At 37.2% G+C, this 13,251-nt stretch overlaps 1 protein-coding gene across 3 annotated transcripts in view; it reads right to left on the minus strand.

Annotated features, from left to right (window-relative positions):
• The window catches only part of CADM2 (cell adhesion molecule 2), a 406,671-nt gene that overhangs the window by 12,167 nt on the left and 381,253 nt on the right, over nt 1–13,251 (minus strand). For all 3 annotated transcript variants that reach the window (XM_070750255.1, XM_070750253.1, XM_070750254.1), the window contains one exon: nt 28–153. In XM_070750255.1, coding sequence (XP_070606356.1) covers nt 28–153 — 126 coding nt within the window. The remainder of the gene's footprint in view (nt 1–27; nt 154–13,251) is intronic.

The following is a 13,251-nucleotide window of genomic DNA, read 5'->3' on the forward strand; positions in this document are numbered from 1 at the left end:
ACTTCAGTTTGATTAAATCCATCCTACCTTTATGTCTTGCCAGATATCGACCAAGAAGAATTATAGAGCATAATGTGACAAAGACAACAACAGCTACTATCCCTCCTATAACAGCATGATCTGGTACATTTCTTCCAGCCAAAGTATTGGGATCTAGTGGGGGAAAAGTGACAAAAAGGTAGATTATTCATGAGGGTATGAAATGACCCAAGTATCAACACTGAAATTTAAAAGAACATGAGGAATTTTCTTTGTATGTATGTGGAAATGGAATATGGCATTTTAAGAATTCACAGAGGAGTTATTTCCCCATTCTTTTCTTATCACCAATACAGAAGTGCTTGTAGTCCCAGACTGATACAGCCCTCTGGACATCACAATACAAAAAGCAGGACAAAAAGAAAAAGAAGAGAAATCTGTATCAGAAGTTAGTAAATGGAAAGGTTTCTAGTTTTGTCTTCAGTCCTCTATAACTGAATATCTATCCATGGTTATTTATAGAAGCAAAAATAAGGAGCTGAGAATTGGAGATCAGATAAAATCAGTAGAATAGACTCTACATAATACATAATTTATAGGAATGAGTCTCAGAGGGAATTCTTTATATATTCCTTTTGTCATCTTTATCCTCTTTCTCTAGAAATAAAAAAGAGGAGAGTATAGCTGAGCAAGTCCCAGAGTTGACTGAATCTGCATGAATTGAACCAGATAAATGTAAATGCAGCCCTAAAGAATATGGTTCATTCTCAACTTTTGAATTTAAAACAGGCTTCTGATTTATGCGGGAACAAACTCAAATAGCTGTTAATAATCCATCAGTTATTTTACATTCAAAAACTTGCCACATCGACCATTTATTTTTGAGTACCTTGTTCTCAAGTACTAAAACTAGTATTTTGTCTATTAGTCTTAAAGGAAGCTTTCTACACTTGGCATTTCTTAGATATGTTGCATCTCCATTGCCAGAATTCCCAGCCAGGAGGATGCTATGTTGGAGATGATATCTATGAATATTGAAGTGAAAAAAGCAGATGATGTAAATGTTAAAATGTATTTGTTTGTACTGAAACAAAACTTCAACTCTGTAATGATACTGTTAAAATATACTGACATTATGCTAATGGTTACATGCATGGAATTAATGTTAGTAATTAGTTTGTAAATTTCTATGTATATTTTGTAACATCTGAGTATTGCAATCAAAGATTGTCTTTAATCCTTAAATTCTGCATATGGACCAACCATATTGGTTGGTTCCCATCAATCAAACCGAAATACATGCATGTTAGTTTCATCTTTTTTATAGCTCCATATCTTATCTCCTGTTCCTTACCTCCTATTTTATTGAATGTAACATAGATATTTGTATCAGCCAGGACTGCATTTTATCAAGGATATGCATTATGCAGGGACCATTACTTGTATTAAAGCAGATGGCAGTAAAACATCCTTTCAAATGTGGCATCAGAACACTAGGTGGGGGGAGGGGAGCTGAATGAGCATGATGAGAAGAATAGCAAATCAATTATGGAATTGTCTGGGGTGGAGGATTCCTCCGACCTTACACTATTCATATTCCATTTATGTGACAATATATATTAAACCTATTATTCAAAGTTGAAAAGAAAGAATCATAATAACTTTTCCATCATGGTTTTTTAAGATTCCCGTTCATTTTAATAATGATTTGGTTAATGCATGCCTTTATTTGTACTTTTTACTTGGACTAATCCAAAGAATATATGGGAGACGCCATGTGGAATTCATGTCATAAATAACAGTATATGAAATCATATTTTTGAAGCCAGAACTAACACAGCTAAGGGAACTTCTGCATAGTCACTATATTATAGGTTACATAGGTTACACTATAGGTTACAAAACCCTGACAACTGTTCTTGCCATGACCATTCTGCCATTTCATAATCTGTTTATAAATCAACTGACCCGCCCTCCACTCCCCCACCAGTTATCCCTAGAGAACACAGATATAGGAATCTGGCTGCTAGAATGTCAATTGTTCTTGTCCTAATTCCACCCTGTATTTGGTTTTGCTGCTGTTGTTACAGTTCAAAGAATACTAAGCCCAACTGAGAGGAAGGAGAGCCAAGAATATAAGACACAAATTCCTGCCAATAGAAGCTGCCTGGCTCTAAGCTCTAGGTCTTGTGTTCCAGAATTGAATTTCAACAATACCTCTTCTATTCTTGCTTCACAAGAAAGTCATTTACTAATACAACATGTTTGTTGTCAGTTCTTTTTTTACAACATTACAAGATGATCAATGTGTCTAAAATGCCCCAGTAATTTAGCTGGTATAATTATTTTATTATTCTAGTTGTTATTGTCATTATTAGCAATATTATATATGTCTGATTCTACAATAGAACACAGAAAAGCAACAAGAAAATAATCTGATAAAGCAAAAGTTAATAAGGTAATCTATCTTCTCAAAGGCAATTAAAACAAATATAAAATGTCATTAAATACTGTATGCATACTAATAGGATTTAAATACATGGTATAAAAACAAAGTTCTCTTCAAAAATGGTCTACAGATACAATCTCATAAATGCCTGGATAAACAATAATGTTTAAGTAGCTGTTTAAAACAAGAAAATACGATGCACAAGTGTATTTATTCTAGGACAGCTCTGAAAATTGGACACTGCTAATAGGACAATTTTATTCCTATTCAAAATACTACAAGCCTGATAGGTGGAACAAGAATCAGAGTATCTCCATATTAAAATATGGTTGGATGGTATTGGAGAAAGTGTCTTTTGTAATACTTGCAATGAAAGTTGTTTGGATTTTATAGACTCTAAGGAATACTGTGGAAAAGGCTAAGGATGTATTTTGAAAATAGGTACCAAGACATTGAATTTACCTGAAGGTAAACACACACTATACCAGCTGCAACATCTATGCTATATTTAACAGAGGTGAGTTCCTACTGGTTTGGACCAATTCACCTGAACTAGTAGTGACCGCTGGTGATGTCACAGTGATGTTACAAAAACAGTTTGGTCAGTACTGGCCCATGGGCACCACCATCATGGCTTTAATTTTTTTTTAAAAAAAATATCCGCCCACTACGGAGACTGAAGTTATTAATATCTAGGGGCCTGAGGTTATACATTCCTGGGCAAGTATGGTTACAGCTAATCCCCAAGCAGAAACTGGTATTGACCTACTTTTGCTGCCTATGAAGAATCAAACAAAGTCCCAGAATTATATGAAGAATCAAACAAAACCCCAAGAGTTATAAAACTCTCATTTTGAGATAAATACAACACATTATTCTTCGGTCTGAGAGCACATCCAATTCAATTATAATCACTATAAAACATAGGGATTTACACAGTTAAAATTAACTATTACTATTTATATTATTTTAGTACGGTACCTTCAAAAATATGAACTGAAACTGAGGCTTTTGTCATCTAAAAAAAGCTTTACAAATAATATGTGGCAAGTTAAAACACAATCACTGTTGTCAAACCATTAAGTATACAGGAATGTATTATGTACAGAACAATGTGTTATCTTGTTGCAGTTTTCTGATAAAAGACTAATCCCTTGAGTGAGTTACAAAAAGTAAATGCAGTTTTGGTTATCTGTTATCTTATACAATTAGTACTTTCCTGTTATGTTCTTCAGGGTGAACTAAAGATAGATTTTGATTTGCTTCACTCTCAATAGATTTGAAATAGTTTACATACATTTCTAAACATTTCTGAGCATCATTTAGACATAGGCAACATTGACACTATTACCAATGAAACATTTCCCCCCAAGTTCAGATAACAGAAAAAGAAAATTGAAAATGCTTCTTTTTTCGTACAGCAAATGAAAACCCCCTCCCCCAAAGTATATAAATACATATAGAAAAATATAGAATAGACTTTATAGAGTGATACCGATGAATATATACATAGATATAGATAATATAAATATAGTGATACCGATGAATATATACATAGATATAGATAATATAAATATTATAGACGATAAAGATGCAGAGATAGGTCCATTATGAATACATATATTCTTTACTGTCAAATGATAGATTGATATAGAGAACACAAAAACAAAGTTTCCTATATAATTTTCAAAAGTTTGCAAAGAAGAGTCTTCCTCCCTACAGTCATGCAATTTCAGAGATCAGTTTTTCAAGTAGAATGAATGAAGCTTGTTTCTTTCAAACAATGAATTCAAGTTTATAATCTTTTCAGGAACCTGAACATTTTAATTGATGCAGATTCTGGTATTATTTCGTATAATAAAGTTTAATAAACTTTACTAAGTTTATTAATATACTAATTTTGTGAAACAAAATTTATTATCAGTTTATCTCCTCCTATTTTCATGCTATTTTATTTTATTCTTGACTTTGCATTTTTTTTTCACAGATGTAAAGTCAGATATTATTTCCCCTAACCTTTATATTTAGTAGGTTAATAAACTTAATATACTACAGGAAACAAACATTATTATCAGTTTATTTCTTCATGTTTTTACATTAGCATTATATTCTGTTCTTTGTATGTGATACTTAGTAAATATATTCATGAAGTTTTTCTATCACAATATTTTTTTACCTAGCAGCTTCGGAGAGTTGCTAGAAACTATTTCTCTCAAATAGTTCTCTCTTTGAGGGGCAGTGAAGTAATATATTTATGCCAAAATGAAAAATACTTCTTTTATAGAAATGGAGGCCTCAGACACAACCTATTCCCCATTTTCATCCAACTTTTTCATCAGTCTTCAGGAAAATTAAGACCACTTGACAGGTTCAGCAGGAAACTACCCTTAACAACCCACCTAGGAGGATTTTCACTGATTAAATCACTCAGATCCGGGTGGACCTCGACTCCAATTGGATAACAGAGTCGACTGACAACGAATCAGTCGAGGTGACTGGGGCCCATACTTGCCCACCTGTCTGGGAAGAGTTTGATCTGGTGACACCTGATGAAGTGGACAAGGCCATTGGAGCTGTGAGTTCCGCTACCTGCTTACTGGATCCGTGTCCCTCCTGGCTGGTCTCGGCCAGCAGGGAGGTGACATGGAGCTGGGTCCAGGAGATTGTCAACGCTTCTTTGGGGAGGGGGTCCTTTCCGGATCCCTACAAGGAGGCACCTCCTCCTCAAGAAGCCTTCCCTGGACTCAGCCATTCTTAACAACTATCGGCCCGTCTCCAACCTTCCCTTGATAGGGAAGGTTGCTGAGAAGGTGGTGGTGCTCTAGCACCAGCGGTCCTTGGAAGAAGCTGATTATCTAGGCCCTCAGCAGTCAGGATTCAGGCCCAGCTACACCACGGAAACTGCTTTGGTCGCATTGATGGATGATCTCTGGCCGGCCCGGGACAGGGATTTATCCTCTGTCCTGGTGCTTCTTGACCTCTCAGCGGCTTTTGATACCATCGACCATGGTATCCTTCTGAGCTGGCTGGAAAGGTTGGGAGTGGGAGGCACTGTCTTTCAGTGGTTCTCCTCCTACCTCTCCAGTCGACTGCAGTCGGTGTTAGTGGGGGGTAAGAGGTCGACTTCTAGGTTACTCCCTTGTGGGGTGTCTCAGGGGTCAGTCCTCTCCCCCCTGCTATTCATTATCTACATGAAACCGCTGGGTGAGATCATCCATGGACATGGGGTGAGGTATCATCAGTACGCTGATGATACCCAGCTGTACATCTCCACCCCATGTCCAGTCAGCAAAGCAGTGGAAGTGATATGCCGGTGCCTGGAGGCTGTTAGGGTCTGGATGGGTGTCAACCGACTCAAACTCAACCCTGATTAGATGGAGTGGCTGTGGGTTTTGCCTCCCAGGGACAATTACATCTGTCCATCCATAACCCCGGGGGGATTATTGACCCCCTCAGAGAGGATGCGCAACTTGGGCGTCCTCCTCGATCTACAGCTCACATTAGAGAACCATCTTTCAGCTGTGGCAAGGGGGGCATTTGCCCAGGTTCACCTGGTGCACCAGTTGCGGCCCTATCTGGACCGAGACTCACTGCTCACAGTCACTCATGCCCTCATCACCTCGAGGTTCAACTACTGTAATGCTCTCTACATGGGGCTACCTCTGAAGAATGTTCGGAAACTTCAGATCGTGCAGAATGCAGCTGCGAGAGCAATCATGGGCTTCCCTAGGTATACCCATGTTACACCAACACTCTGTAATCTGCATTGGTTGCCGATCGGTTTCCGGTCACAATTCTTCCAGAAGTTTAATTACCCAAACTAGGTAATATCAGTGCTATTGCTTGCATCATCATCATCAGTGCTTTCTAATACAATCTATCATATACAATTGGAAATAAGAACAATTAAATGTCATCAGTATAAGGTAAAGTAACCAATTTAAAGATTTAAATCATAGTTTAGCAGAATAGCTATTGGCCTCAAACATCTTCAGTGTCCTTCAATATTTAAGTTTATTTTATTTATCAATCTACTTATCTTTAGATCATATACCTGAGAAGAGGTATAATGTATTTCTTAATTTAAGAAAAAATACTGTATTTTTCCGAATATAAAATGTTCCAGAGTATAAGATGCACATTAGTTTTTGGGAAGGAAAACAAGAAAAAACCCCCTCTCCTTCTGCCTACAAACATCCATAGGTATTCATTCATTAGTGTCCTTGCAGCAAACACCAGTTTGGTCAGCTTCAGCATGTCATCACAGTCCCGATGATTCAGCCCCGAGCAGCTTATTAGCAATTGGATTGGCCTCCTGGAATACCACCAATTAGCTGTTCCAGGTTGCAGGGATCACAACACCCCATCATCACCAACACGTCATGTTTTTGGCTTCTGCACGCTCTATTTTAGACCCATTCCAGGCTGCTGAGCACACCATACCACATCACTGCCAATCATTATTTCCACACATCACATATTTGGCTTCCATACATCACATTTTTGGCTACTTCCAGGTGGTGGGTGGGTGGGGTTTCAGCAGGAGCATTCCCAGCACTACTGGAATGGGTATGCCCGACGGCAATGGAGCAAAGCTACACACTCCATTTCAGCCACTGGAATGGTGTTCCCACTGTTCTGGCTTGTAACCAGTCCCTGGGTTTTGGAAACATTTGCTATATAAGATGCATAACATTTATAACCCCTCTAATTTTTTGGGGGGGAGTATATCTTATACTATGAAAAATATGGTATGTCTTGGGCCATTTTTCACATTATACTTTATATGTCAATTGGAGCCATACTCCAAACTAGTATCAGATATATCTCTGTTTCACTTATATTACACATAGATTATGACACTCTATTAAAGTATTTTTTAAAGGTTGTGGCATAGAAATGCATTTTGGTTTAAAGGTTCTCTGGACAAAAACCCAGCTTCTTCACAAGTATTTGAAATTCTTTTCCTAATTAGAGCATAACACAATTCTATTTTTTATCAATATAATGTAATTTTACTCTGAAAACATACGTTTTAATGCTTTAAAGTGGTCAGCTCATTGCCTGACTTTTATAATTGACAAAAGGATATTTCTGTGGAAACTATCTTGCTTTCATCTCTTGTTTTCTAATGTGTGGAAATAACTAAAAATATAATGCACATAAATTATATCCTGTGCTGTTTGTCACAATCCTCTGTGGATTCACAAGTATTATTAAACTATTTATAATTCACAAACAGACAAGGAAACAATTATAGTGGCAACAGAGGATTAAAATAGATTTGGTTAGACCTGGGTGGGAACTAAGTAATGAAATTGAAATAAAATAATGAGCAATTGAAGGTATCATGACCAAGATACAGATAGAGATCTATCCAGAAATATGGCACTTAGTCCCTTCCATAAATTTTAAGCTATAGATCCCACAATCTCTTGTCATAGCTAAGGTATCTGAGATTGACTTAAAATTTAAATGAAAAACTTCTGAAGAATATCTAAGCCATGGTATTTCCAGAAAAAAACGGAATAATTACCAATAAAAGAAAAGCAGATCATTCCTTGGGGTATGAGCAATGAAGAATATGTTTTCTCTACAGAACGAGACAGTACTCTGAGACTTCAACTAGATATAGGTCATGCCCCTGTTGGAGTCTGAATTTGCGGGGGAAGATGATGCTGGAACAAGAACTGAAAGTGATTGAGAGAGCAGCTCCATTGGCCTCGGAGGAAACTGGGGAAGGGCAGAGTCAGTCCAGGCAAGCGTTTTCAGAATTAGTACGGCCTGTAGGCAGGGACGAACAGAAGCAGGATGAAAATGAGAGGCAAAGCTCAGATGGGGAGTAAAAACCACCCCCTCCTGATGCAAGGGCTCATAAAGTGCAGAGAAGGCGTGATCAGTGCATAAGGAGCAGGCTACCTGCAAGGAGAGCATCATACCCATCTTCACCAGGTACATTGTGGGGAATGAAACTTAAGGAGAAACTGTGAGGAAGGGTATTTGTTGGGAACAAATGCTGAGTTCCTGAACTGTTGCGCGCCAATGTTTAAACTTGCATTCCTGTTGATGTTCTGGACTAATTACCTGAATAATTTGCTCTCTGAACTCCTTGATTTGCTTTTGTTTTGCCAAATATATTTAGGATTTATTGCTGTGCAGACTTGGTACTGACAGCTCTGGGCTGGGCTAATTGCAGGCAAAGGCTGGTTGAGGTTTGTGTGGGGCTTTATCACTGTGCTCTGGGACTTGATAAAAACATGGGAGCCTTCTCCGGGTCCCGTCAACTAAACAATGTCGTTTGCCGAACCAGCTCCCCCCAGAGATTAGAACTGCACCTACCCTCCTTGCCTTTCGTAAACTCCTTAAAACCCACCTTTGTCATCAGGCATGGGGGAACTGAGATATCTCCCCCGGGCCTATAAAATTTATGTATGGTATGTTTGTACATATGTCTGCTTAATAATGGGATTTTTAAAATATTTTAAATTTTTAAATTATTAGATTTGTTATGAACTGTTTTATTGTGTTGTGAGCCGCACCGAGTCTACGGAGGGGGGCGGCATACAAATCTAATAAATAAATAAATAAATAAATAAATAAATAAATAAATAAATAAATAAATAAATAAATAAATAAATAAATAAATGAATGAATGAATGCATGAATAAATAAATAAATAAATTTGTGGATATTTGGAGCAACACAGGGGCAGTTTGAACTGCCAGATGTGTCCTGGATCATCACGATATGCTTAATGCATACTATATATCTTGCCCCCCTTTTAAATTTTATTCACAAGCATTCAGAGTCATATTAGATCGATAGCAATAGCGCTTAGACTCCATAGTGCTTAATAACGAAGGATGGCCCAGGTGGCAAAATGGTGGGAATGCCATTCTGGTGGCAGAAATGCAGTGCGTAGCCTAGCTTCATTGCCTCCAGGTGTGTATGCACCATGCACATGCAACTGGCACAATTCTGGTAAAAAATTACTATTTTTTTTTGCTTCTGCAGATGCACAGAGGCAAAGAAATTGGCAATTTTTGTCCAAATCTTGCTGGCACAAGGATATCCACATGAGATTTTGGGGTGGCATGCAAAGGAGATGAACTTACTTAAGAATATTTTATATCAGTATCTTAGTTTTGTTTAATATAATCCTTTGCACGAGTTATATTCTCATGTTTTACTACTCAATTTTAGCTTATTATACTGCATTTTAACTTATTATTTATTCAAATTCCCTCTATTTTAGCCAATTTTACTGTATTTTAACCAGTCACAGTTTTATGATGACCGATGTGGTCCTTTTTCTTGCTTTGATATGGTCGATTGACTAATCAAATAAAGTTGATATTGATTGATTGATTGATTGGTGGGAATGCCATTCTGGTGGCAGAAATGCAGTGCGTAGCCTAGCTTCATTGCCTCCAGGTGTGTATGCACCATGCACATGCAACTGGCACAATTCTGGTAAAAAATTACTATTTTTTTTTGCTTCTGCAGATGCACAGAGGCAAAGAAATTGGCAATTTTTGTCCAAATCTTGCTGGCACAAGGATATCCACATGAGATTTTGGCTGCTGCACATTTGCAGCAGCCCAATCTCACTGTGGCACCTAAAGCAGCAGCTGTGGTCAGCAGCAACAGCGGTCCGGCCAAGCTCCAGCTACGTGGCCTGCTCTATGCTCTCCCACGCCGCAGGCATCTCTCATCTCCTGAAGGCCATAACTTGCTCAGGCCACCATCACCATGCCAAGAGATGCCTGAGGCATGGGAGAGCATTGAGTAAGCCACATTCCAGTAGCACCAGGAATGGAGGTCCTCCACTGTTTATAGCAATTTACAAGTCAGTATATTGCACCCAAGAATCTGATTTCTCATTTTACTGATCTTGGGAGGACGGAAAGCTGATTCTAAATCTTGAGTCAGTCAGGATCAAACTTCTGGCAGTTGGCAGAATCAAGCTGCAATATTCCATTCTATCCACTGTGCCACTATGGCTCAAAGCCACCGCATGAGAGAAAATAAGTTTCCCTTATTATTTTTAAATAGAAATTTCCACTGATGCCAGTGGTTGCCATTTAAAATATTGGTTTATGCATGTGGGGTGGATGGGAATCACAAGGATAAGAAAGGATAAATTAATTATACTCCTGCAGCAATAATCAAATTTTAATCAAATTATTTTTCCCTGTTCTAATAAAATTATATTTATTCCCCCCCCAATAAATTGTATATTATTTTTGGTCTTTCAACATTTATATTGTGAGCATTTGCTTTCTGAATTTTATATATCCATACAATATTATTAACAATATTTTTTTAAAAAAATAATTACCCTCCATTATCATTTCATTTTCAATACATCTCTCACATTTCTTTTCCTCTTAATACCTGTCCTTAGTCTTTCCCCCCTTTTATTTTATCTCTATTTTAATTTCAGCAAACAAAGATGTTGCCATTTCCCAACTTACGTATTTCTAATATTAGTATATTTTACTTCACTTATTTCCTAAAAAATAATTTTAAAAATTAACTTATAATTTCTTTATCCTCTTTTCCATCTCATTACTTTATCTATACAAAATATATTTTAAAATTGCATATTTCAATCTTTATATTTTCTTCTATTTTTCAATCTTCATCCTTTATTGTTATTTTATAACTTCACTTCTACATGTTATTCATTCATGTATTTTATCTTTATTATAATGAACAATTTATTCATACTAATGTAATATGAGTGTCAAGGCACTCCAGAAGTTGGTGATAAATTAAAGGCTTGCTACACTATCTATACAAGACCTGATGTTTGTGGGAGCTTGGGAGTGGTGAATTCCAGGAGAGAACAGATGCAACTACAAAGCATTATTTTGATTGCATAACACTAGGGCACAAGTAAAGAAAAGTCTGGCCATGCTGGCACAATCTGTATAGACAATGTGACAAGTTTGTGGGTGAGGGACAAGGGATGTGAACTTTCAACTGAGTAAGAAGTTCAGATGCAGGTTTCTCTATGTAGGTGCCAGCATGGCTCCAAAAATAAATTGGAACTCTGAGGAATGCTCTGACATGGATGTTGATTTAGTTCAGATATTATCTGGAACCTTGACAATGAGTAAATTGGTTAAACTTACACATTAACACTAATTTTTATCTCTTATAACCCAACACATATAATGTCATTTCTACATGTTTTCTCTATCATCAAACTTACATTCAAAAATATTACTTTTGTTTTCCCCCATATAAAACATATTTAAAAATTGCATATTTGTAATCTTCAGCTTTTCTATTATCAAACTTAGTCAAAAATATATTGCACATTTCAATCTTTATATTTTCTTCTATTTTCCCATCTTCAAATTTTCTTATATTATTTTATAACTTCATTTCTACATGTTATTCATACTTATATTTTAACCTTATTACAATGAATTTTTTTCATACTTATGTAATACAGTAATACCTTGTCTTACGAACCTAATTGGTTTCGGAAGTAGGTTCGTAAGGCGAAATGTTTCCCATAGGAAACAATGTAAAAGCAATTAATCCGTGAAAAAAAAATTCCCAAAATGGGCACCGCCACCTTTTAAAACAGCCAGGGGGCTTCTCGGCGTTCTCCCGAACCAGAACCCGAACTTCGGGAGGCTGCCGGGTTTGGGAGGCCGCCGAGAAGCGCCGCTGCCCAGCTGTCACCTTCTGAAACAGCCGGGGGGCTTCTCGGAGTTCTCCCGAACGCCGAAACTGAACTTCCAGGTTTGGTGTTCGGGAGAATGCCGAGAAGCCCCCCAGCTGTTTCAGAAGGTGACAGCTGGGCAGCAGTGCTTCTCGGCGGCCTCCCGAACCTGAACCCGAAAAGTTCGGGTTCGGGTTTGGGAGAATGCCGAGAAGCCCCCCGGCTGTTTTAAAAGGTGACAGCCGGGCGGCGGCGCCCGGTGGACCACCATTTTGTGATCTGCAGTGGGTTTGTAAGCCGAAAAAAGTTCATAAGAGGCAAAAAATTTCCGAACCCCAGGTTCGTATCCCGAGGGGTTCGTATCCCGAGGGGTTCGTATCCTGAGGGGTTCGTATCATGAGGTACCACTGTACTATCCCAACACCTATAACTTCCTTTCTATACACTTCTTCTATCATCAAACGTATATTCAAAAATAATTACTTTTCTTTTTTACCATACAAAACATATACTGCATAAAAGTTACATGTTTTCAATCTTCATATTTTCTATTATCAGGCTTATATTCAAAAATATTTATACTAATTTACATCTTTTTTAAAAATCACTTCTCTTTTACCCTGCTATTTAATCTTTTCTTTTTCTTTTTTGGTTGCCTTCCCCATATTTCTTTTAGTTCTCTTTTTTTATAGCTTTAACTCTTTTTTGAATATCGTCTCCATCTTTCTCTCTTCCCCTTTTTCCTATTTGTTATCGGATATTGATTTAATTTTTTCTATTTTTTTATTTCTTTCCCCTTTTAGCTTTCTTTTCCTTCCTTATCTTGCCCATACCAGAGAACTTCCTCTTTGTTTTGCTACCTTTTTCACCCTCTGTATTTCAATTATCTCTTTGTTGTTCTTTCTTGTTTCTTCTGTTTCTTTCACTCTTTTCATCTTTGTCTGAACTACATTTTTTTGCATTATATTTTCCAGTTTCAGTTCTATATGATCCATAAGTTGAAATATTTCTTCCATTCCCACACACTGCTTGTTTACAATAGTCTTAATATTCTGGGGTACACTTTGTACATCTTTATTTCCACTTCGTATCATTTTTGCAGCAAAGTTTAATCCACGTTATTTGTCCAACAAAAATAAAA

The sequence above is a fragment of the Erythrolamprus reginae genome, chromosome 4, assembly GCF_031021105.1.
Source record: "Erythrolamprus reginae isolate rEryReg1 chromosome 4, rEryReg1.hap1, whole genome shotgun sequence".
NCBI classification, from domain to species: Eukaryota; Metazoa; Chordata; class Lepidosauria; order Squamata; family Dipsadidae; genus Erythrolamprus; species Erythrolamprus reginae.